Raw genomic sequence first — 26114 nt, 5'->3', positions numbered from 1 at the left:
TGAGAAAGAGTCATGTTAATATGCCCCTATAATTCTCGAAAGAGTAATTCACTCCTACAAATTTGTAAACAAAGTTAAATATATAAAGTGAGGTAATATTACTTTTAAAGCTTTAATTGATATATAATTTTTCTTTATTTAATGAATAATTTTATATTTTCACTTTTTCAATCATATTGTGTCACGTCACTTTTATATTAGATTTTGTATATAAATTTTATGAAAAACACTATGCTTACTCACCACTTGTACTAACTGTCATACAACCTTTGTTAAAATTTTATATGGTACCCATACTATGCGTATAGTACCAGTACTATACGTTATATTTACAAAGGATAGTAAGATGGTTAGTAAGATGGTGAGTAAGTATAGTATGGTTCAAATTTTATAAGACTAGTCTTACTCAATAGGAATAAGGTTGTAGAAATATAATGATTTTTGAATTTAGTCAATACAGTGGGAATGGATCGATTTCTATTTTTTTTTTGTTGAAGAGTGATGCTATGGGTACTAATGGATGAGTACTAATATGTGTACTAACTAAAGCATAGTACCCGTACTATTCGCACAAATGAATAGAGAGGTTCGGCTTTAGCCCAACATCAAAATTTGTAATCCGTTACTAATTCAACAAAGAATAATACTTTGGGTACTAATGGATGAGTACTAATATGTGTACTAACTAAAGTATAGTACCCGTACTATGCTCATAGTACAGGTACTATGCTTTAGTTAGTACACATATTAGTACTCATCCATTAGTACCCANAAATAAAACTGAAAAGAATATCTAGTTATACAAAATATATTATGGTAAAGTAATCAATTTTTTGGATGCATGAGTTAGTATCCAAGACCCCTCTTTGAACCTTGAGTAAATTACTGTAAACCCTTTCTTGAACTATTAAATATTTGGATGGAAAGCTTCACGGGTTATGGAATTCTAGGCTAAAAGCAAGTTCTTTGGCGAATCTCGATGGCACAAGGGAGCTCTATTATAAAGAAAAACAAAAGCACGTTAATAAAGGGGGGACTATTCTTTCAAGGACTGATTATATATATATACATTGAAGATGGATTAGAAAATTAATAATTGCTGAGTGGCATTTGGAGCTGGCTCTGTTGATTAAAAATATAGTCTGCATTTTTTTAATTGAAGAATCTATTCTTTCAATGTGTGCATATTTTTATCTAAAATTCTGTCAGATGCCAATTTGCTTTTAATTTTGTTAGACACCTGATTGATTAATTTAGACAAGCTTGTTCTATTCATTAGCCTTAATTGTAAAGGGTTGGATCTACTTGAGAAATCATTTAGCATTTCTATCAACTTTTATTAAAATATACATTTGGACGAAAAGCTTCATGGGTTCCTGAACATTAATTATATATATATATATGAATAATACTTTGGGTACTAATGGATGAGTACTAATATGTGTACTAACTAAAGCATAGTACCCGTACTATGCGCATAGTACGGGTACTATGCTTTAGTTAGTACACATATTAGTGCTCATCCATTAGTACCCATAACATTACTCATATATATATATATACATACTTTTATCAAGTTGGTAGTAGTTGCAAAACAACTCAATCCTTGAATTAACCAATATTGGATGGGATGGAAATCCTTGTGAAGACCTTATCCCCAAATAATAAAAAATAAAAAAATTTATTTATTTTATTTTAATATCTTATAATTTCGGAACTGTATTTTATTTAATATTAAAAATTGATAATTATTTTTTTATTTTATTTTTCAACTTAAGTATATAATTGATGTTTATGATAATTAATTTTTAACTAAATGTACAATATTATAATGATAAATTTTTTAATCATAATTCAACGATTGTTTTTAGTACAATATTAGAATGACGATTGCTGTTACACCGAAATTCTTAATTTTTTTTTTTCCCCATAAATTGTGATGTTGGAGTATGACTCTTTAAATAATATTTTTAATACAAAATTAAAAGAAATTATTTTATAAATTAATACTTTCGCCTTCGGGGATTGGAGATGGGGCGGGCAGGGAATAGCAATCCCCATCTTGGCGCCAATGTAATTTGGGGTGTGTTTTCCATCCCCATCCTCTGTGGGCTGAATTAAACTTCCTTAGTTAAGCTACAGAGTTTACAGAGGCTTAGCTGGAGTCTTGAACATAAATCTTCAACTATGTTGTATTATCAAACATTATTAGTCTTTAACTTAAGAAACTTGTCACTATTAACCAATTTATTTATTTAAAGACTTCAGTTTTAATATCTATTAATAATGAAATAAAAATTATTTAAAATATACTTATTTTGTATTTTTACATGGCTTATATTTCCCTCCATAAAATAAAAGTAATTTTAAAATTAAGAGAAACAAAGATATCAATTTTTTTTTCTAAAACTGATTATTTCTAAGGTGATGCATAAACCATTATGAGACAAGATACAATAATCTCAAACTAAGTCATAGTTTATTAACAACAAACAAAATATCAAGTCTAGTCATCATTCAGCCATAGTTACTAAACATTAACGTACAGACAAAAGTTTAATTGTTGGCTCAAAATTCACAAGCCAAACACAATTTACCAAGGCATTTAAAAAAAAAAAAAAAAAAAAAATCTAATTGACTGTTTTTGATAGATCAACTATAATATATTTTAAAACTAGTAAACTTTTATTTAACAAGTTACCTATTTTGTTAGCGTTGTTTTAGATTTTGACTTCTACGGACAAATAGTATAAATTTCTACTTGCAAAGAAAATGGAAATATAATTTGCTTTAAATTAAGAAGGATGACTTGTTACTTGTTACACATATTTATAGTAAAAATAAAAGAAATATTATCAATCGAGGGATTTGAAATTATAAGAAAAAAAGACACTTAATGTTAGACCGGTCGTCACGGTCACAAAATTTTAAACCTAAATACTGTAGTAGCGGTAAGCATGATCGAATCCACAGGGAGCAAGACTAACAACCTAACGTATTTTAAGTAGCGAAAATGAAATTGACAATGGATTAATGAAACTAAATAGACTAAATGCAAATAATGAAATAGTGAAATTAAAACAAATAAAGACTTTATAATAAAAATGTTGCCGTTACGGTTTTGGTTCGACACGAGACCGACTCACACAATTCTTCTCCACCCNAAAACTAGTAAACTTTTATTTAACAAATTACCTATTTTGTTAGCGTTGTTTTAGATTTTGACTTCTACAGACAAATAGTATAAATTTCTACTTGCAAAGAAAATGGAATATAATTTGCTTTAAGAAGGATGACTTGTTACTTGTTAGACATATTTATAGTAAAAATAAAAAGAATATTATCAATCGAAGGATAAGAAATTAAAGTAAAAAAAGACACTTAACGGATAATATGTTACTAGAGATGGTTAGATTTTTTGTTAAGGGTAACAATGACATTTGATAAGAAATAATAATAATAAATTTATTATTTTATAATCATGTTGATTTCATTCATTTACATAATAAATTTTATTCGTTTTTACATTGTGTGATTGTTATTATTGTTCGAAAAAATGAGAAAAAAAAAAAAAAAAAAACCTCTCTTCAATTCAAATTCAAAACTGGAGAGTTTTTGTAGCATTGCAAAACAACGATGACGGACCTTGTAGTGGTGGTGGTGGTTCAAGTGAAAGAGAAGATTGAGTTAACGGACACCTAGAATAAGATATTTGATAGCCTAGAAACTGCATTTCTCTTTCACTCTTCCTTCTTTTAGACTTTCAAATTTTGATAATGTTAAACCATGTGCCGGTACTGGCCTACTTTAAAAAGCACTAAAATATAGTTAAATACTTAATTAAATGAAGATTTAATTTCGAGCTCAACTTCCTAAAAGATAAGAACGGTTGCATGTCCCTTGGAAGGCCCAAATATTTGTTTCTTCCCTAAGAAAGGATTTGGAAATATTGACCTAATATAATATTTCACAGTAAACTATGCGTTAATCCTACGTAATGCTTTTAAATTTAGAACATAAAAAAGTTTTCAGGGATATCTATTTTTCTGCCTAAATTTCTTTTTTATGTTCCCCACTACTCAATTTGGTCACCTGTGAAACAATAGCTAAAAATTTAATAAAAGAAATTTGACCCAGCTAATTTAGTATTATCATCACCCAAGTCTAATTTAAAATTATCCTACCTAAAATTAAAGGTTTTGGCACTCTTAGCTATCCCAAGAAATTACAAGGGGACAATTATGTTGACGATTGTCCTGAGAATAACAAAATAACATCTAGAATTGCACCGCATTAACCAGCAAATGATGATGAGCAGCCATATCTCCTTGTGAATGGTAGGATGGGAAACTTTTTCGAATCTTTCTTCTTGCTGCAGGAGTGGACCAATATCATCCACCATTAATTCGGATGTAAATGAGAAACCATGACAGACCAACCAAGGGCTATCACCTCACAACTATTATTAAAAAGCAACAATAAATAAAGCATAAAGGTGGACTATAAACTTATCCCATATTTGTAATTTTAGGAAATGGGAACTTGTTCCCATTTCCTAAAATCCTCAAGCCACACATCATCTAAAACAAGAAGAATTTTCTTCTCCTTAATAAATTCTCGTATCTCATTTAACACAGTTTCTAATTCATCTGCATCTTTTTTTCCACCTAAAAGAGATTCAAGAATTGCTTTGGCAATCCTAATTTCATCGAAAGGATCAGAGACGCACACCCAAATTTTTTTATCAAAATGGGTTTTGACCTCATCATCATTAAAAGCTAATCGAGCTAGAGTTGTTTTTCCAATCCCTCCCATCCCTATGATAGAAATGGTGGAGATGATTGATTCTTGACTACTCTCAGCTAACAAGTAGTTTTTTAATGTATTTCTATCCTGATCTCTTCCATAGACCTCCCGTAAATTAATAAGAGAGGTAGTTACTTCGTGCTCTAGTTGTCTAGTGCCCGTTGTCAAGCTAAAATTGAAACCGTCCTTTTCCTTGGCAATATCACCAAGTCTTTCATTTAGGTCTTTTATCTTGATAGCAATTTCATGACGTAGGAAAACTTTCTTGCAACAAAAGCAATTAGATGAGATGCAAGAACATACCTTTTTCCAAAGCTTAGAAGCATTTTCAGCTTCCTTCATTTGTAATTTTCTACATGCAGTGATCCACTCATCCAACACATCGTCGATATCATATGAAACGTCTTTGAGCTTATCTAACCAATCTCCCACACTCTTCTCCTTCATTTGTCTGCTCTCGGCATCTTCAAGCACAGCTTGGACAGCTCGGAAATTGCTGGTGAGCTTTCCCACTGCTTTGTCAGCAGAAGCAAGAAGTTTCACCTCTTCAGTGGCTAGTGAAGCCAATTGACCCAGGATGGTGGAGACAAGTGATTCAGCCATAGTCAAAAGATGGTAATTGCCTTAAGATGTTGAAATACTTGGGGTGTTTAATTGTGTTGTGAAAATTCCAGCCTTCCATTTGTTTTTTATAGACAAAAGAAGACTACAGAATCTGACGCTTCAATTATTAAGATTACGTCAACACGGACTGAGCCTCAGCCCACTTTATTGCAGATGAGAAAATTAATGGCCACTCACGTGGAAACGTGGAAAGTTATGCTCCAGCCATATTGACTAGTAATATCAACAAAAAATTAGAGTGATGTTATGGGTACTAATGGATGGGTACTAATCTGTGTACTAACTAAAGCATAGTACCCGTACTATGCGCATAGTACGGATACTATGCTTTAGTTAGTACACAAATTAGTACCCATCCATTAGTACCCAAAGTATTATTCAAAAAATTATTGCTCTCAACAAAAAATTATTCCATTGGTCTCCGCTACAAAATATATATAAAGGGAAAATCATTTAAGCCCCCATCAAATTGAACGTAACCCCCCACTGTTAAATGTAGTTTTCATTTGACAAGTTAAACCCTAAATAATGACATAATTATTTATAAATACACGTAGTCTCTATTTTATAACCTTGTTTTAATTTTTAAACTTAATTTCTTACATAAACCCTAAATCTAATTTTTCTAAGTCATTGAAACCTTTTTTTTTTTAATTCAAATAATTCTTTGTTTGATGAAAATATATCACTAATGATGCAATATGTGTTGATTGTTAAGTTGAAATCATGCCAATCACAGATAATCAGCTAAAACATCAATAATTGATTTTTATTATGATTTCATGTAATTACAACCTTGATCAAATTTCCTTAATTTGTTATTTCTCACTTGTATAAATAAATCATTATAATACGATCAAATACAATACAAGGTACAGATTCAATTGAGTCTTCTTCTTTTTTCTTGTTTATTGGTATTCTTCGACAATATAGTTTGTCTCTTTTGTCCCTTCTTGCTTAGATTCTTGCAATTAATATTGTGGAGAAAGTAATCACATAATGAGATAAATCTAACTCTGAAGAAGTAAAATTTAAATTTGAAACTGGAATAAAAGGGTATTAAATAAAAAACATTTTATATTTTTGTTTTAATTTTTAAACCTTAACTCTTACGTGATCAAAGATGGTAAATATTGAAATATTTGGTGTGTTCAATTGTGTTGTGAAAATTCTACCCTTTCATTTGATTTTTATTGTGTTGTGTTCCAATGAATCATCACCGTTCAATTATTTTGGAAAAAGCTGACCACACCGTTTGTTTTAACGCGTATTTTTAATAAAATATTATCAAAATATTTATTTTGATGTCACCCCAGAGACATGAGGGCCCTGTTTTCTCTTCAAAATCACTTTTCTCTGTTGTCCTCAGCCTTCAATTATCAACAGAATGCCCCCAAAGACACCAACTTTGCCTTGGCCTAATCAATTCTCAATAATCCAACACGGCGCCATGTGTTCGTGAAGTGGAGTGGTCCCAACAACGACCCTCCAGGTCTGGTGGCTTCATTTCAAGATTCCCAAAGCCAAATCCCTTTCAAACTTCATCCACCTCTCCATCTATGTCTATGTATGTATCCCAAATACATGCATGTCATGTATCAGTATCACATGGTTAATTACATGCAAACCCTTGAAGTTTGAAATAATATCTCCTATGTCTATGGAGATTGGAGAGGAGAGTTTTGAGAGAATATTTGAAATATGAGGGGAGGTTAGGAACGTTGTTTTAAACTTATGGGGGGTTGTCTAGCTACCTAACCAACTTAATTATGTATGATCAAAACTTTGGACAACGATCAATTATTCTGATATTATTTCCCTTGTCCAAATGCAGAAAAAAAGAATATAATTTGGTAACATAATTTGACTTGTTAACTATACCTTAAAGAATATAATTTGGCAATTTTTCTTTGGCTCCATTATCCTTCAAGTTAAGGTAACTCAAATGCACTAAATATTTTATTCCTTTTGGAATTTCACTAAAATAGCCACTCAAATTTAATGTCCTCATACATGTTAATTGCTCAAACTATCTAAATAAGCTTCCGTTTTCAACCACAAAACTATGTAATTTTTTAAGATTAAAATTAGAGTAAGGAACTGGACTACTACTTCTTGCGTATAAATGTCGAACCCTTTCATAAGAAATTTCCGATTGATGAATTGCACCACTCTCAACTTCTATTGCAAAACATTTATTCTTTGTAAGAAATTGAACAATGTCATGCACTATATCATGTATCTTACATAAATTTTACTTCCAAGTTTTTATTTACTTCCAAGTTAAAGAATACTAGAACAAGATAAAGAGAAAATCGACATCCTTGAAAGAATTAGAGAGTGTTTTGAATCAATAAAACAAACAATCATGCACAAATAAGGAACCTGTAAAGAGAAAGAAACACGCACAATTTATAATTTTTTTTTTCCCCATTAAATTTCCATAAAGTTGTCCAAAAGTCTATCATTCACATTAGCAATAAAACAAATTATATATATTTTTTATTAAATTGTGCAAGTTTGTCCCCATCCCTTTTTTAAAGCGAGACATAGATTTGGTTTCAGATTAATTTGGGGGTGGGACTCACGAAGATAGTGGTTGTGTTAGGTGAGGAGCCTGAGCACTGTAGCACATTTTCTCAAGTGGAGGGACCGTTATGCTCCGGCCTTTTTGACTAGTCATATCAAAACAAAATTATTGCTCACAATCAAACATTATTTCTTTGGTCTTCTCAACAATATATATAAAAGGTAATTACAAAATGCCTATAACCTAATTTTCCTGAATCATTGAAATGCATATAATTTTTTATTTAAAACATTCGTTGTTTGATGAAAATATATTACTGATATTATGGAGAAAGTAATCACACAATGGGATGAATATGAATATGAAGAAATAAGTTTCAAATTTAAAATTGGAAAAAAGTGGTATAAACAAAAAAACCTAATCAAGAAATTATGGAAAAATGGTGTAAACAAAACCCTAATTAAGTTTTAAATTAGGAAAAAGTGGTCAATTTTGATGGAGGATATTGATCAACTTGATGGGGGCTAAAAATACGCTTCCCTTAAGGTACAGTAAGGTAATTCCATTGAATTGGATCATTATCAACTCTATTTTCTAAATATGATGTTGCAATGAGGATCCCATCCATCCTAGATTCTACTATCAATTAACAAAATATTACACAGATTCTATAATTTTTTTTTTTTTCCGAAGTTCTTTTATTTTCATTACATTATATAACCCATTTTTTTGTCCATTCATTCTAAATGTTTGCAGATGACGTGGCACCATGTGATCCATTTGATTTTCTCAAAGTTTGATGCAATTTGGAGTAACTGACTATTTTCCACGTTTCAATCAGTTTACGTAAACACGGATTTAGCCCATGATTGATATCACCGAACTTGAATTTCAAAATTGTAAAGAATAGATGGCTACGATCTAAACATTTGTACTCCATTAATGCATCATCACCTCAATCAATGCAAAAATCAACCCTCTTCGTCAAAAGTTTATTAGAATTCCTAAAAAAATCTATGTTTAAAATTCATGAGTTGATTAAAAAAAAAAAAAGTAAAGGGCACTATAAAAAGTTAAAGCAAAATTTAAAAGTTGATTAACCTCTGCCTTTGTCGATTAATACTAAAGCAAAATCTTGTATAAAATTTTCTCGGGTGGAGGGTCCAGTTGATTATTATCAAACCAGATTCAAGGAAGGAAGAAGCACTTGAGTCTAGCTTAATAATGCTTTCTAGCTGGATTCAAACGCGTTTCATGTAAAGTTTCCAAGTAAATATTTTTCTAATTGACCAAAATGTGTTTCATGGTTGGTAAAAGCATTTTCTTATATGATCACTAGGGCATCAATAATTTACAAGTAATTACACCCATAATCTATTCTCATAAACTTTCTCTCACAATCCTGATGTAATAGCTTACAATTGATCAACTATAATTTATTAAGTGGAACCCAGACGAGACCTATTACGAGTTGACTAATTACGAACTGTCACGTCGAAATTATGAGAGAAGTTTGTGAGAAGAGGTTGTGAGTGTAACATTTTTCATAATTTATTAGAATAAGATGACAAAGATGAAGTTGGTCATTTTCTTGCTAGGTCTTGCTAACTTGTGCTGATTATTATTATTATTATTATTATTATTAGAGGTGTACTTATATAAATTATTGTTTTGATTTCTTATTTTATTTTATAATTCACATTTTAGTAGAATGTATTAGGATTTTAATTCATTGTTTTAATGGACATTGCTATAATTAGATAATAAGAAAAAATAAATAATTCTGAGGATGATAGTATGAAAATACAAAAATTGAATTTCAAAATTGTAAAGAATAGATGGCTATGATCTAAACATTTGTACTCCATTAATGTATCATCACCTCAATTAATGCAAAAATTAACCCTCTTCGTCAAAAGTTTATTGGAATTCCAGTAAAAAATCTATGTTTAAAATTCATGAGTTGATTAAAAAAAAAAAAAAAAAAAAAGTAAAGGACTATAAAAAGTTAAAGCAAAATTCATAAGGTGATTAACCTCTGCCTTTGTCGATCAATACTAAAGCAAAATCTTGTACAAAATTTTCTCGGGTAGAGGGTCCAGTTGATTATTATCAAACCAGATTAAAGGAAGGAAGAAGCACTTGATTCTAGCTTAATAATGCTTTCTGGGTGGATTCAAACGCGTTTCTTGTAAAGTTTCCAAGTAAATATTCTTATAATGACCAAGACGTGTTTCATGGTTTGTAAAAGCATTTTCTTACATGCTCACTCGTGTAAAGTTTCCAGGTAAATATTCTTATCATTGACAAAAACGTATTTCATGGTTTGTAAAAGCATTTTCTTACATGATCACTGGGCATCAATAATTTACAAGTAATTACATTCACAATCTCTTCTCATAAACTTTCTTTTACAATCCCGACGTGATAGCTTACAATTGATTAACTATAATTTATCAAATATGACCCATTACGAATAAACCAATTACAAACTGTCACGTCGGAGTTGTAAAAGAAATTTATGAGAAGAGGTTGTGAGTGTAACATTTTCCATAATTTATTAGAATAAGACGACAAAGATGAAGTTGGTCATTTTCTTGCCAGGTCTTGCTAACTTGTGCTGATTATTTTTTAATAATTTTGTTTATATATATAGTCATAATGATGAGATTAATTAATTTTATTACTATAAGGAGGTTATAACTTAATAGAGGTGTGATAACAAAAATTTCTTTATAATTCATGTTTTAGTAATACAATATTAGGATTTCAATTGATGTTTTAATACTATTAGGATTTCAATTCAACGCTTAAATTGTGCACTTTTGAAATGAATAGAAGATCGAGTCTTGAAACCAACAGAGATAAGTGTCATTGATGAAATTTTAAATGCAATTTCTGCATGGTCAAATTGATATGAAGCCATAAACTATTGTCAATTGTATAATTACAAAATTATGCATCAAATTGATGTGAAGCCACATATTACTGCCAATTGTTTTAATCATTACAAAATTATGCAACAAATTGATGTGAAGTCACATACTATTACCAATTATTTTAATCATTACCAAATTAGGATCCCCGATGTTAATAAATTGCAAGTTACAAATGAAGTAGATGATGAGAATCAAAGAGTTATTGTAGAATTTAGTGATCAGATTCGACAACTTCATTATACTAATCGAATGAATATTAATGTCTTTCTCAATCATCTAAATGAGCAATACATCATGTATGCTTTAACTAAAGAAGAAATCAATACTACAATTAGACAAGAAGATAAAGGAAATAATCATGAGAATGATAATACAAAAATACAAAAAATTTGTGCCAAAAAGCTTTAAACATACTTGAGAAACTAGAAATATATGTTTTCAACGAGAAGATATTTATGCTAGCGAGTAATCTACCCGCAAGTTAAAAGATATAATAACAACTTTAAAGCATAAAACATTATCTCAAACAGCTTTAGATAAATATTATATTTCACTTTAAACCTTAATGTAACATAACATTTTTTTTTTTTTTTTGCAATATACAGATACTTATTACTATGTGGAGACAACTTTTTTTAAGACGGGAATTAGAAAAATTATAATTTATTACAATGTAGAGTTTATTCTTATTTATAACTATCTCAAATTGAGAATTGAATTTTTTATGATTATGTAGAGTTTATTCTTATATAGAGTATCACTATAGAGAGGTTTTACTCTCTCTCTCTCTCTCTCTCTCTCTCTCTCTCTCTCTCTCTTATATATATTATATATATATATATATATATATAACTTATTAGAGATGTACTTATACAAATTATTGTTTTGATTTCTTATTTTATAATTCACGTTTTAGTATAATATATTAGGATTTAAATTCACATTGCTACAATTAGACAATAAGAGAAATGAAATAATTCTGAGGATGATAGTATGAAAATACAAAAGTTTCGTGTCAATAAGCTCTAAACATGCTTCAAAAGCTAGAAATATTTTGGTTTCAATGAGAAGGTGCTCACACTAACGAATTATTACGTACTTGTAAGTTAAAAGATATGATAACAACTCAAAAACATAAATCATTATCTAAAACAATTTTAGATAAATATTTTATTTCATCTTAAATCTTTAATGGAATATAGTGTATATATTTTTTACAATATACATATAATTATTACTATGTGGAGGCAAGTTTATTAAGATGAGAATTAGAAAAATTATAACTTATTACAATATAGAGTTTATTTTTATTTATAATTATTATAAGTTGAGACTAAATTTTTTTATGACTATATAAAGGTTATTCTTATATAGAATATCACTATAGAAAAGTTTTATTGTATATAGTATTAATTCCTCATCATTTAATTAAATAATAAAAACTATATATCAAAAAAATTTATAAAGTCAAATATTTAAAGGTACTTTTTAATCAAATATTAACAGAAAACATAACAAATTTTGACGAAGGGTGGGAAAGTGTCATTTTGAAACTTAATGGGTGGGAAAGTGTCATTTTGCCAAATCTTGGGTGGGAAAATGACGTTCTCCCTTAAAGTAAATGAGAAACCATGACAGACCAACCAAGGGCTATCACCTCACAACTATTATTAAAAAGCAACAATAAATAAAGCATAAAGGTGGACTATAAACTAATTTTACAAACTTTTTTTCACAATTCACAACTAACAATTGAGTAGATAGACTTATAGCAAGCTGATACAGCCTATTTATGAGCTATAACATCAGAGTTGTGATAGGAAATCTATGAGATCGGATTATCAGTATAGTATTATCCATAAATAAAAGACCGATAGAAATATGTATCTGACTAATTAGTGTACGTAAAGAGTATCTTCTTTTTCTTTAATGGTGAAAATGCCCTTAAAGTGACAGGTTGGTGTTTGACGAGTTTATAGCAGTAGCTATTTGTTCTTTTGATGGTGTTTTTGGGAATTTTAACGTTAAAACTAATTTTCTTTAATTTTACTAAAAAGGGAAAAAAATAAATTGGTAAAAACCTCTATAAACAATAAATTGAGCAGCGATATGTGTGAGTCATAGCTGGCGAATGAGGGCTATCAAGTGTCGATGTTATAGTGGTTTTATAGAGTGGAGGGCTAATGGTTGAGTTGGTTATATTAGATTGAATTTTGGTTGTTGAAATTAATTAGTTGGATTTGGTCTAGAAAAATAAAACCTTAACTATGCGGTGGCCGACGAACAGTCGGAGGTGAGTATCATCCTACCCTTACTTATAATAAACTTTAGACCATTCTATCATTCACAATAAAATTTATTAACGGAAATGTGTTTTAGGTAATAAAGTTATATTTTGAACTATTTTGGGTGAAAAAGTTTCATTAAACAGTTATTTGAGTGGAAAAAAATCGTTTACTTGTGAAAGATTTTTTTGACATCTCGTGCAATATATGTAAGGTGAATTGAAGGCAATGTTTTAAAACCCGCCTGACTCGTTCTGTTCAATCGGTTGGACCGAAAAGCAGCCACTAAGCTAGGCCGATCAGGATGAAAAGCCTAGGGGGACATGGTATTTTCCAGGGCCAAGGTCATTTTAATTGACAAATTAATTTTGATTTATTGAATAAAGTAGAGTACTCCTTAGGGTCGTCTCATTTTTCAAGGAGGGATTAGGCCAAGGCCCATCACCTCAGAGGACTAAGAAAAACATCTATTATGAGATATTGGCGTTTTGCAATTACGATGTGATGTGCGTGTACCGTATCTCTTTTATACTTTCTTCTCTTTCATTTTCATTATGATTCCTATTATGTGTTTAAAGGAAGAAATTATTTATTTTATATTTGTTTTTTTATACACGTATCACAATAAAATGTAAAGGAGTACTATCTCTGTCAAATAGATCAATATTACAAGGGTAATTAAATTCTGTAATCTTAACATAACAATTTATAGTTGTTCAATTTATAAATAAGTCTTGTTTATTTACTATAGGTCTTATCTATTCATTTACTAATTAATTAATTACGAACTAATTTATCAAGGTTTTAAAAGAAAATTCATAAAATTAGATTATAAATCAAATTTTATTCATACTAAAAATGTGAAATAAAATAGTCAACAGAGAAAGTGGCGTGATGTGCGCATATAACATTTCTTTTATTATAAAAAGAAAATGTGATGTGTATACCACATCTCTTTACACTTTTTTTTCATTATTATTATGGTGGTGTATGTAAAAAGAAATAGAAAAATATGAAAAATATTATTTATTTTTGAAAAATATTACATAATAAGCAATTTCAATTTCAATTTGTATTGATTAGACAATTTCAATTTCACCATTTGGAGTAAAGCAATTTCAATTCATATTCATAGCCATTTCAATTTCAATTTATGTATTGATTAGACAATTGAGCTTAAGTGTGGCTTCACCAATATAAACTAGGATTTTAATGCTACAATTTGAAGTTCATCTATCAAGTTTATCGATGGTGGAACCCTATGTTAGAACCCATATGTTAATAACAGAGTCCATTTAAAGGTGAGAATATGTAATTTATGAAATGAATTCATTGCCCCATGTCAGAACCCATCTGCTAGGAAGAGAGTCCGTTTAAGAGTAAAAATCTGTAATTTATGAAACCAAGGTATCAACGGCTGTCACTAAAAGTTGGGTGGGAATATGTCGTTTACTCATTTTGTTAACGAGGGACACAGACACTTGGGCAACTCTCATAAATATTAAGCCCACCTTTGTTGACTAGTGCTTTTTCTTTTGATTTTGATAATAATTTAATTTTTTACTATAAATGATTCTTTATTTTCATTAAATTCCAACTTAATTGATGTGAGAGATTTCAAGCATAATATTCTTATATTCAACAAAGGGACAAGCTTGATGAAGCTTTCACCATTTGGAGTAAAGCAATTTCAATTCATATTCATACTTCACAGTCGTTTCAATTTCAATTTATGTATTGATTAGACAATTGAGCTTAAGTGAGAAAATACAGTCAATACAATTGAAGTCCCAGTTTAAGTCAAAACCACGTCGCATAAGACTTCACATACTTGATTGTTTATCTAAGCCGCTTGATCAAGGGCCTGATTATTTCATTACTTACAAAAATTTGTAAGATAATCTTGAAAATCAGTTCTTAATAACTAGCCGGCCAGATTGTATGGCAGGTATTGATGGGCACGTGGGAATTGCTCTATTTCAAGAATTTCATTCTTTGTCAAATTCAAAGTTTAAGAAGATATAGTTTTTAAAAAAGAACCAAAAGTTACAAACAGTTCTCACTCAAGTGATTTGAGCTGTAAAGTGTGCTATTCATTTTCAAAGTTCATCCAACTCTGCTTCTTAGTGTCACTTAAGCAAATTAATCATCCCTTGTTCATCATCTTTGGACAATGCTGGAAATGGAATGAGTTACATATTAGCATCACTTTCTCTCTTACATTTCATCTCTCAAATAACCAAATTTTCTCTCCAACTTCTATTACTTATACCCAGAATTTCAGCGACAATAGAAACAAGTTAGATTGTCTAAAACTCTTGCTATTTCAGATCACTTTGAAGTTTGTTTTTGGACGGGAATGACTAACTTAACAAACATGTCGATTTCAAAACCCCACAAATCTGGATTTTCCATTAACTTTGTGAGAAAGATAGTATCATTCAACTTCTTTGATTAATAGTGAAAAATTTGTATTATACCATTACTGTGAATGTAACTCAAATGGTGAACCATGTAAATCGTTGTGTCTTATGTACTTTTATCCGTTTTCTTTATTTTCTTTGCTTATATATAGTTGATTGTTTATCATTCCCTATTGAAGTAATTTACTAACAATCTTATTTAAAAATTAAAGTGTCCAGCTTTATTTTTAGATCATGAACAAAGTTTGGATTTTAGTTAAAAATTATGTCTCTTATATCTTCACAATATTAATAGTTCTAAACTTTGGTTCTAGGACTTTAAATAATGACTTTGTTATAAATAAGAAGAAAACTTGAACACATTAATGCATGAATGAATAACTTCTTATTCATTATATTTATAATATTTATAGAAAATAAATCTGCTGAGGGCATAACTCTCAACCGATAGTGGTTAATAATCTATCAAATACCACATCCCATATGGAATGGTTAATTGATTTTCATACGTGGTGTTTTGGTCTTTCAATTATTACAAAATGGTGATTCGTAACACTTATAAGGGATGAAAGTTTTTTCTTTTCTTTTCTTTTTTTATTTTTGCTTGCTAAGTTTAAAAACTCTATATACGACTTTTAATAATGTATATCAAGTATGACTATTTTAAAAAAGTATAATATTATACTACAACACTTTTATATAATATTTTTTATATAATTTGATTTGACAAAAGCTAATTGATTGATTTTAAATTAAAAATAAACTTTTACCCAACCATCTTTTGCCACGTCATATTATACGATAAATGTTATATGTGTATAGTATTAAAACCCCAACTCTTAACAACTCAATTGGCATAGATACTAAGTAAAGCACCTTGCTTACATTGAGTTTATAGAATTCAAAGCTCTGCTCCTCCTACTAAAAAAGGTGAAGGCCAAGCAGCTGTGTTTTGATCAATTCTTACCTATCATTTATAGTTTAAACACGTTCATTTGAGTGATTTCTGAAGGATAGAGAGACAGAAAAAAACTGAAGAAGAAGAAGAGAGATTACAGTGAACATCAATCATTTCATTTTAACTTTACTGTAAATAATTGATTACAGTGGAGACCCACCACGTCAATATCGATAAAAAGTCTAAAAGAAAGCACCTGAGCCTAGCTTATTAATGCTTTCCAGGTGGATCCAAACGCGTTTTGTACATAAAAGTTTCGAAGTAAATATTCTTATAATTAACCAAAACGTGTTTCATGGTTTGTAAAAGCATTTTCTTACATGATCACTCATCAATAATTTATTAGAAAGACGACCAAGATGAAGTAGGTCATTTTCTTGCTGGGTCTTGGTATCTTGTGCTTTATTTTTTAATAATTTTGTTATATATATATTCCTCATAATTTAATTAAATAATAAAAATGGTCAAATTACATTGCTAATGTGCATCATAATATTTGTTTTTTTTTTTTTTTTTTTTTTTGTGATTGAGATTGTCCGAATTAATTTATACATATTTCAACTAATCTTTCGAGACATTAAAGTGAATAATCAAGTAAATATTTTTAATAATCATTCCTATTAGTATTTAAGAGAACTCTAACTCAGAAATTTATAGTGAATCTCTTTACTCTTTTACTTATTGTTAATAACATTCCTTTTTCGCGGGACAAATTGAGATGGTGATAGAATAAATTCAATAATAAAAAAGTTTCTGGTGATAACCCAAAAGTGGGTAAAGTTAATGGCGCACAGTCAATTAAAAGAAATAAGAAACTGTGACAGGCCAATCAGAGGATACCACGTCAAAACTATTCTGAAGAAGTAGTATCAAATGAAGGACCAAGAAAAATGGGCATCCGGCTAATTAGTGCACGTAAAGAGTATCCTCTTTTTCTTTAATGGCGAAAATGCCCTTAAAGTGACAGGTTGCATGTTTGACGGGTTTATAACAGTTGCTATTTGTTATTTGGAGGGTGTTTTTGTGAATTTAAAGAGTGAGACGGAGTAACGTTAAAGCTAATTTTTTTTTTTTTTAAATTTTACTAAAAAAGGAAAACAATAAATTGGTAAAAACCTCTCTAAAGAATAAATTGGGCGACTATATGTGTGAGTCACAATCGGCAAACGGAGGCTACTAAGTGCCGAGAGTAGAAGAGTTTTATAGAGTGGAGGTCGATGACTTAAGTAGTGGTGGACTGGTGTCAGATTAAATTTTGGCCGTCAGAATTTAGCCTAAAAACATGAAATCCTAACTATGTGGTGGCTAATAAATGGTTGGAGGTGAATATAATTTTACCCTTCTTTACAACGAAATTTACTAATAGAATTATGTTTTGGATAATAAAGTTATATTTGAAAACGTTTTTAGTTGAAAAATATCATTACACTATTATTTGAGTAGGAAAAAGTCGTCTACTTGTGAAAGATTCATTTGGTGTCCCATGCAATATAAATATATAAGGTGAATTAAAGGCAATATTTTAAAACCCAGCCTCCGGTTCAACCGATCGGACTGGGAACCTGCCACTGAGCCGGGCCAGTCAAGATGAAAAACCGGGAGCATGTTTTTTTCTATAACAATCAGGGGGACAAGGTGATTTTAATTGATAAATTAATTTTGATTTATTGAATAAAGTAAAATACTCCTTGGGTCGTCTCAGATTTCAAGGAGGGATTAGGACACGGCCTATCACCTCATAGGACTAGAAAAAACATCTATTATGAGACATTGGCGTTTCGCAATTACGATGAATCAAAATTAAAGATATAAAAAGAAAATGTGAATATGTAATGTGTTTACCGTATCTCTTTATACTTTCTATCATTTTCACTATGATGATGAGTGTAAAAAGAAGAAATTATTTATTTTTATATTTTCTCATAAATTTTTTCTTATAATTTTGATATTATAATTTATAATTGATTAATTATCTCACTTATTCATTATAGGTCTTATCTATCTATTTATTAGCTAACTACATATTTGCTAGTTAACTAATTTGTAAGCTAAGTATAAAAATATAAGAAAAAATTTATAAAATTAGACTGTAAGATAAAAATTAAGGAGTATAAAAAAGGTGTGTTTCTACCCCCTCTTAAATGGATAAATATTGAAAGTATGAAATGAAATAGTGGTGTGAAAGTTGATGTAAAGTTCTTGATAACAATGATTACACAGTAGACAAATTCTGGAATCCAATGGTCACTGTGTAAGAGTTTGAATGGGTGGACTGGGGTTAAATACTGACTCGCCTAAAATTAGGCTGCTTCAACTTTGAACCGCGGTTAGCCAGACTGAGGAAGGAATTAGCTGGGACAGCTGGTTATTACAAATTCAATAAAAAAAAAAAATTACTAATTTAGGAAATAAAAAATAATTCATGTTAAAATTTGGTCGTTTCATGTACAGCAATTTCAATTCATATTCATAGTCATTTCAATTTGTATTGATTAGACAATTTCGATTTCACCATTTGGAGTAAAGCAGTTTCAATTCATATTCATAGTCATTTCAATTCCAATTTATGTATTGATTAGACAATGGAGCTTAAGTGTTGCTTCACCAATATAAATTAGGATTTCAATGCTACAATTTCAAGTTCATCTATCAAGTTTATAGACGGTGGAACTCAATGAATATCTATTTTTTAATAATTTTATGAGAGAGATTGTATCTTTCACTGTTTTTTTTTTTTTTTTTTGTTTATAGTGAAAAATCTCTATTATACTTTTACCATGGATATAACCTAAATGGGTGAACCATGTAAATTATTGTGTCTCTTCTATTTTTATCTGTTTTCTTTATTTTTTTTATTTTTTTGCTTTTATATACTTGATTGTTTATCAAGCCGCTTGATCTAGGGGCCAATTATTTCAGTACTTACAAAATTTTATAAGATAATCTTGAAAAGAATGTTATTGTTTCTTAAACAGAAAAAATCGGTTCTCCATACTAGCCTGTAGCCAGATTGTATGGTAGGGTATTGATCAGCATGTAGGAACTGCTTTGTTTCAAGAATTTTAATCTTTGGCAGGTTCAAAGTTTAAGAAGATAATAGTTTTTAATAAAGAACCGGAAGTTACAAAGGGTTCTCACTCAGCTGATTTGAGCTGTGAAATGTGGCATTCATTTTCAAAGTTCATCGTCCAACTTTGTTTCTTCGTGTCACTAAAGCAAATTAATTCATCATCTTTGGACAATGCTGGAAATGGAATCAGGTATAGTGAAAGGATATAAAAGCCCAAAAAGCCCATGAACCCATTCAAAGGAGTCTTCTATAAAGGCCCAACTTATGGAAAGGCACAACAGAAAGAGATCTCAAGAATGGCACATTCTTCAAAATGACACACTTATACATGATAAATCTTGACCATTGATGTAAATAGATCCTAAACGTTCACGCGGGAGGACTTGGCCTATAAATAGACTTACAAGCTTTCCTGGAATTTCTTCTCTTCTCTCCATTGTTATTTCTCTCTAGAGTTCTCTAGCCTTGAGATAGCGTGCGTGAGTTAGGCTGCTTAGCATAGTTTTGAGAGTGCTAAGGCCGCATGGGTTCCTTGGTAAAGGATAAGCTCGTGATAGTTGGTATCAAAACGTCTGTTCATACAATGGTAAAGGAAGGCTCCATCAAGGGATCAAGAAGATCCAACCCGTACAGGAGCGAGGTCGTGAAGAGATTGTCGACAGCAATGTTCCAATCTCTAGTTTTGAATCACGTCTGTCTTGTGTAGAGGAAAGTGTGAGAGGCTCTGATACCAACTGTCACGGACTTATCCTTTTATCTTCATTAAACTTGCATCAAGCAAAGACCAACTTTTCCTGTTTTCTGTCACCTGATTCAGTGAATCCTGACTTAATAACAAACGCTTCAGACTTGTCAATTTCCCTATATCTTGTGGTAGGTTTTTAAGATTCCAACATTTGCTAACACAGAAGTCTCTAAATTAGCTAACTCAAAGGCTCAGGCAATTCCTTCAGCCACTGCAGCTGCATAAATTGAGGTATTAACTTTCCTAATCCTTGTAGAAGTTGTTGAAAGTTTTCTAGATTGGATATTTCACACATTGAATCTTGCAACTGTCTTAAATTCTAGCAAACATATAACTTATAAATTTTACGTTTATTAAACAATCTCCAAGGGAAGATTATACTTGTACACCTTAATTATTCTATTGGTTGAGTGATTAAGAAAATGAATGATTTCTGAATGGTTTTCTGAATGTTGATTAGATGTCAAGAGTTTGACTACAATTCCCCCCCAAAAATGTGGCTTTGGTAGAAATGAAAGCTTGAGATGGGTAGTCTTAGGTTAAATAGACCATAGAAAACATTACAAATATTCAATGTGCAATTCTTGATTGTTAATGGCATTTATTCATTATTGATATGACAGTTTTTGATCCATCGATATTTTTTAGGGAAAAAAAAATTGTGTTTTCCAAACGCAGTTTTCTAAATATAAAACGGGTTTTTCAAAGCAATCGTATCTCAAATTTGGTATGAACAAAGTTTCGATCTTAAGATCTATTATACACTTATAGATTAATATTATCAAAGAAAGATACATTTAGAAGTGAAATATACTAGTTGTACTGATACATCAATCATAGTAATTTAGGCATTGCTGCATTGACCATGACTGTGCTGCTCTGTGCTATGCTTTCTCGTTTGATTACTATCATAGTTAAGAAAATGTCAAGAAAAATACCAGTAATGGTGGATGTGCTAGTGAGGGGTTCTGATTCATTACTGGCCGGTATTGTTAATGGGCTATTGAATGCTTCTGGAACATGGTCCATTATTATATCTTGATTGAGTATTTGTAAACCTAAATCAAATAACGTAGTGGTATTTTTGAGATGCTCAGAAATCCTTGAATTGATATAAAACCTCCATAAACTTGTTCTAATTCAATAGTATATCTGTAACAAGTTAATATAGATAATCCTTATAGCATGCGAAATTAAGTATGAAGTAACAATGTCCAAACCAAAGATACTATCAGACAAATTATATACTCTCTAAGTCTTGCACACTTTTTGATAAATCAATTTTATCTCTCCTTAAACTAACTTTTTCCTCTGATATTGCAAGTAGGAAAATTTTGTTTTTCTCGTTATGTACACATGTGTGAAATACTGAAATAATTAATATGTTTATATTGTCATTTTCTCTCTCTTACTTACTACCGTTTCTTTTCTTCTATTCGTCGCTCACTTCCATTTCTTTTATCCTGTTTGTCACTCACCATGGCCATCTCTTTTTACTGACTTCCATCTCTCTAATTCTGATGTGGGCGATTAAAAATGTGGAAGAGAGGAGATGAGGGGAAGAGATGGAGAAAGAGAGAGAGGAGATGTGGGCTATAGAAAAAGTGGAGAGAGGAGATGATGGGCAGAGTAGAGAAAGGGAGAAAGGAGATGTGGGTGATTAAAAATGTGGAAGAGAGGAGATGAGGGAAAGAGAGAGGAGATGTGGGCCATAGAAAAAGTGGAGAGAGGAGATGAGGGGTAGAGTAGAGAAAGAGAGAAAAGAGATGTAGGTAGAGACACAGTGAAAGAGAAAAGAGGCAAATGTCGAGCAAGAGAGAGGGTTGAGTTAGTAACGTTATTGATTTTGGAAAAAACCAATACCCTCAAAACGACAATTATAAAGAAAACGGAAGGAGTATATATCAAGACAAGAACACAAATGACGTGGTTCAGTCAATATACCAATGTTCACAGGGTGGTAATGTTGGTTTCAGATGAAACAAGAATGACAGAGCACTGTCACACACCCTTTCACTTGGATGCCATGTCGTTCTTTAATGTATGAAAGGGACAAGAAAACGTTCGTTAATGAAGATTACAATTTGTTCACATAGTCTCATTATTTTTTTGTCAATCATCCTCCACGGTACTCATCATAAGCCAACTTTTGATTTCAATCATATTTTAATTCAGCAAGAGTCCTTTCTATAAATGCTTGTGTCAGACACATTGAATATAATTCCAATGAAATTAAATCATTGGTGTCTGTCAATGTCAAATGTGTTAATCAACTCAACAGAAGCAAGAAATTTCAATTCAACTTCGAGTTGATTGTTGTGTAACTAAAAAGCAATATGGCTTCCAACAATTTCTTTTCTTTCTTGAGTGAATATAAATATATAATCAAAAGCAACCTTGCCAAGGTGAGCAGGAAAAACCACGATTCAAGTCTTTCACTATCACAAAAAATGGGAATACAAAGTCTTAACTAGAGGTATACAATCATCATAAACTTCACAAATCCAACACCAACAATCTCAGCAAAACTGGAAACAAAATATCACAAATTTGCATTCAGGATATGCTGTCCGAGAAGCAGATGCAGAAAGGGAGAGATACAGAAAGCTCAATGTCAAGTAGCTAGCTGAGTTTTGAGATAAGATACATTCTGACCATTTGAGACTTGTCTTGCTATAAATCTTAACTTTCATCCCATTTGACTCTCCATGTGCATGCTTTATTACCACTCTTTGGATTTATATCATTGCAAAACTAGGTTCCTGTCTATGCAGTAGATGTTGTTTGAGGAGTTCCCAGTAATAGAGTGATGAAAATTTGATAAAATAAAGGGGTTGGCATTGCTAAAATAACTCACCAAAAAATAAGCATTCAATTTGACTGAGCACAAGTTCCTGTCTATGTATTACATGTTGTTTCAAAACTGAAGTAATTGAGATTTGTCACGTCTTGTTGCCATATGGTAAATATCTCTTTCAGAAGATACCTTCTGTTCATGAGATAACATGACATAACTTTAGAAGGAGATTAACAATTATCATGACAGAAGAATCATAATATCTTGTATCTTAAGCAAAACAGTTTTTGCTCTTTTGGAAACATGATCTGAAATATGTCTACAGAAATGCAGACGTGAAATGGATTACTACTTTCAAACAAAGGACAACAAGGCTTCATTCTTTACATGAAACAGAATAATATGACTAACCAGTAAAACTTATAGAGCAAGTTTCTTGTCATAGATAACAGTAATTTCTCATAAAAGGAAGGTTTATGATCATTATTCATCAATATGTAGTGCAACAATGAAACCGAAGTACCTTTGGGCTGTGCAAAAGGATTCTGCCAAATAATCATTCATAGGACTCTTCATACAGGCAACCCTTGTTGATGATAGTTAGGCTGAAATTCTGGGCTGAGATGCTTAATTGGATAACACCATGATTGCATCCACAAAAGGCTGAACATATATAATGAGTACAAAACTAGAAAGAAGATGATAGAATCCAAAAAGACTAAAATATGTTTCCTTTTCCAACGGAGCAACATGAAATTTCATTCAAAAATTTCTCTACTAGTGAATTACAAATAACAACTAATTGCTTTACCTACTTTGCTTACCTGCTTCCAATTCTCCTATCTCATTCATGCTTCTGGACTCCATGGTTTGCCAGACTGTAACATCATGACCACAATTCACATAAATAACAGAAAACCTAAGTATGAATATATCAAGCATAGATATTCTTAAAGTAGAATTGACTGTCTCCAACTATGAGCAAAACGTTTGCGAGGAGAAATACCTAAACATGGTCAGGAAGTCATCGACAAGTCCTTTAATGCAGCCAGAACTCTAGATGTGAAATTCAGGGTTAAGATGCCTTGATAACTTGTTGATTGCATTATAGCTGCCCAAGAAATACAAGGACTAACTGTTTCAACAAATTTGGACAAGGCTGTCTTAATTTAATCTATAGCCTGCAACAAACAAAGAAAGAGAAAGGCTTAGCCATACTTACAGAACCAACACCTAATTATACGATAAAGCAATAGCCAGTGAAGTATAATACCTTTTGTTGCAAAGTAATGCAAAAAAAAAAAAAAAAAAAAAAATGCATTCAATTTGACTGAGCGTAAGCTCCTGTCTATGTAATACATGCTGTTTCAAAACTGAAGAAATGGAGACTTGTCACATCTTGTTGCCACATAGTATATATCTCCTTTAGAAGATACCTTGTGCTCATGAGATAACATGACATAACTTTAGAAGGAGATTAACGATTATCATGACAAGAATCATAAAATTTGTCATCTTAAGCAACACAGTTTTTGCTACTTTGGAAACATGATCTGAAATATGTCTACAGAAATGCAGGCATGAAATGGATTTCTACTTTTAAACAAAAGACTTGAAACCTTCATTCTTTACAGGAAACAGAAGAATATGACTAAATAATAAAACTTATAGGGCAAGTTTATTTGTCATATATTACAATGATTTCTCATAAAAGGAAGATTCATCAACATGTAGTACAACATTGAAAAAGAAGTACCTATGCAAAAAGATTCTACCAAATAATCATTCATAGGATTCTTCATACAGGCAACCCTTGTTGATGATAGGCTGAAATTCTGGGCTGAGATGCTTAATTGGATAAAACCATGGTTGCATCCACAAAAGGCTGAATATATATAATCAGTCAAAAACTAGAAAGAAGATGATATAATCCATAAAGATTAAAATACGTTTCTATTTCCAATGAGTAACATGAAATTTCATTAAAAAATTTCTCTACTAGTGAATTACAAATAACAACTAACTGCTTTAACCACTTCTCTTACCTGCTTGGAATTCTTCTATCTCATTCATGTTTCTGGACTCCATGGTCTGGTAGACTGTGACATCATGACTGCAATTCACATAAATAACAGAAAACCAGAGTATGAATATCTCAAGCATATGTATTCTTAAAGCAGATCGAATTAACTGTCCCTAACTATGAGTAAAACATTTGCAAGAAGAAATACCTAAACATGGCCAGGAAGTCATCGATAGATTTTTTTTACGCAGCCAGAACTCTAGATGTGAAATTCAAGGTTAAGATGCATTGATAACTTCTGGATTGCGTTTGTAGCTGCCCAACAAATACAAGGACTAATCATTTCAACAAATTTGGACTAGGCTGTCCTAATTTAATCTATAGCCTGCAACAATCAAAGAAAGAGAAGGCTTAGCCATACTTACAGAACCAGCACCTAAATATATGATAAAGCAATAGCCATTGAAATTTAATACCTTTAGTTGCCAAGTAATGGCCAAAGCAGTGAAACCTGTAAAGCCAATTTTGATACTTCATAGGAACAATGATTATGATCCATCAAAAGAACTCACCAGGAAAACTTCCCACAATGATTGAAAGGTCATTCTCAGCAGCGTGCAGACTCTACAAATAAATGTTATATTAAAAAGATTAAGCAGAATCTGGTGACCTACAGTTCCTCTGGAGTCTAGACAAATATTCAGCAGAAAATTAACACCAAAATGCCCTGTTTTTTTCTTCACTATCTCTATTCTTTGTAGTCCTCAGCATACAACAATCAACGGAATGGCCAAGTTGGTAAATAACATTGGAAAATGGAGAAGCTAGGCTTATAAGAGTGATGGACCCGCAAGGGGAAGACTAATGGATCAGAAGGAAATTCCCTGGAATGAAGGGTCAATTTTCAAAGTGTT

At 30.9% G+C, this 26114-nt stretch overlaps 1 protein-coding gene and 1 long non-coding RNA gene across 2 annotated transcripts; both read right to left on the bottom strand.

Annotated features, from left to right (window-relative positions):
- Nucleotides 1–4527: 4527 nt before the first annotated feature.
- Nucleotides 4528–5409, bottom strand: LOC116106028 (disease resistance protein RGA2-like). The gene has a single exon (XM_031392386.1). It carries the CDS (start codon nucleotides 5407–5409, stop codon nucleotides 4528–4530), a length of 882 nt encoding a protein of 293 aa, XP_031248246.1.
- An 18821-nt stretch (nucleotides 5410–24230) lies between these two features.
- On the bottom strand, nucleotides 24231–25887 carry LOC116106018. The gene is made up of 5 exons (XR_004124199.1): nucleotides 25773–25887; nucleotides 25409–25515; nucleotides 25223–25290; nucleotides 24953–25062; nucleotides 24231–24358 (listed from the first exon to the last, which is right to left on the bottom strand). It is a non-coding gene; the product is annotated as an uncharacterized LOC116106018 (long non-coding RNA).
- Nucleotides 25888–26114: the final 227 nt, after the last annotated feature.

Source organism: Pistacia vera, unplaced genomic scaffold (genome assembly GCF_008641045.1).
Source record: "Pistacia vera cultivar Batoury unplaced genomic scaffold, PisVer_v2 Contig508, whole genome shotgun sequence".
Taxonomy (NCBI): domain Eukaryota; kingdom Viridiplantae; phylum Streptophyta; class Magnoliopsida; order Sapindales; family Anacardiaceae; genus Pistacia; species Pistacia vera.
The sequence above is the reverse complement of the archived record's forward strand: the minus strand, read 5'-3'. Positions and strand labels throughout refer to the sequence as shown.

Excerpts from the sequence above, each read along its gene's own strand:
- LOC116106028 (XM_031392386.1), bottom strand. The coding sequence starts at position 5,409 with ATGGCTGAATCACTTGTCTCCACCATCCTGGGTCAATTGGCTTCACTA.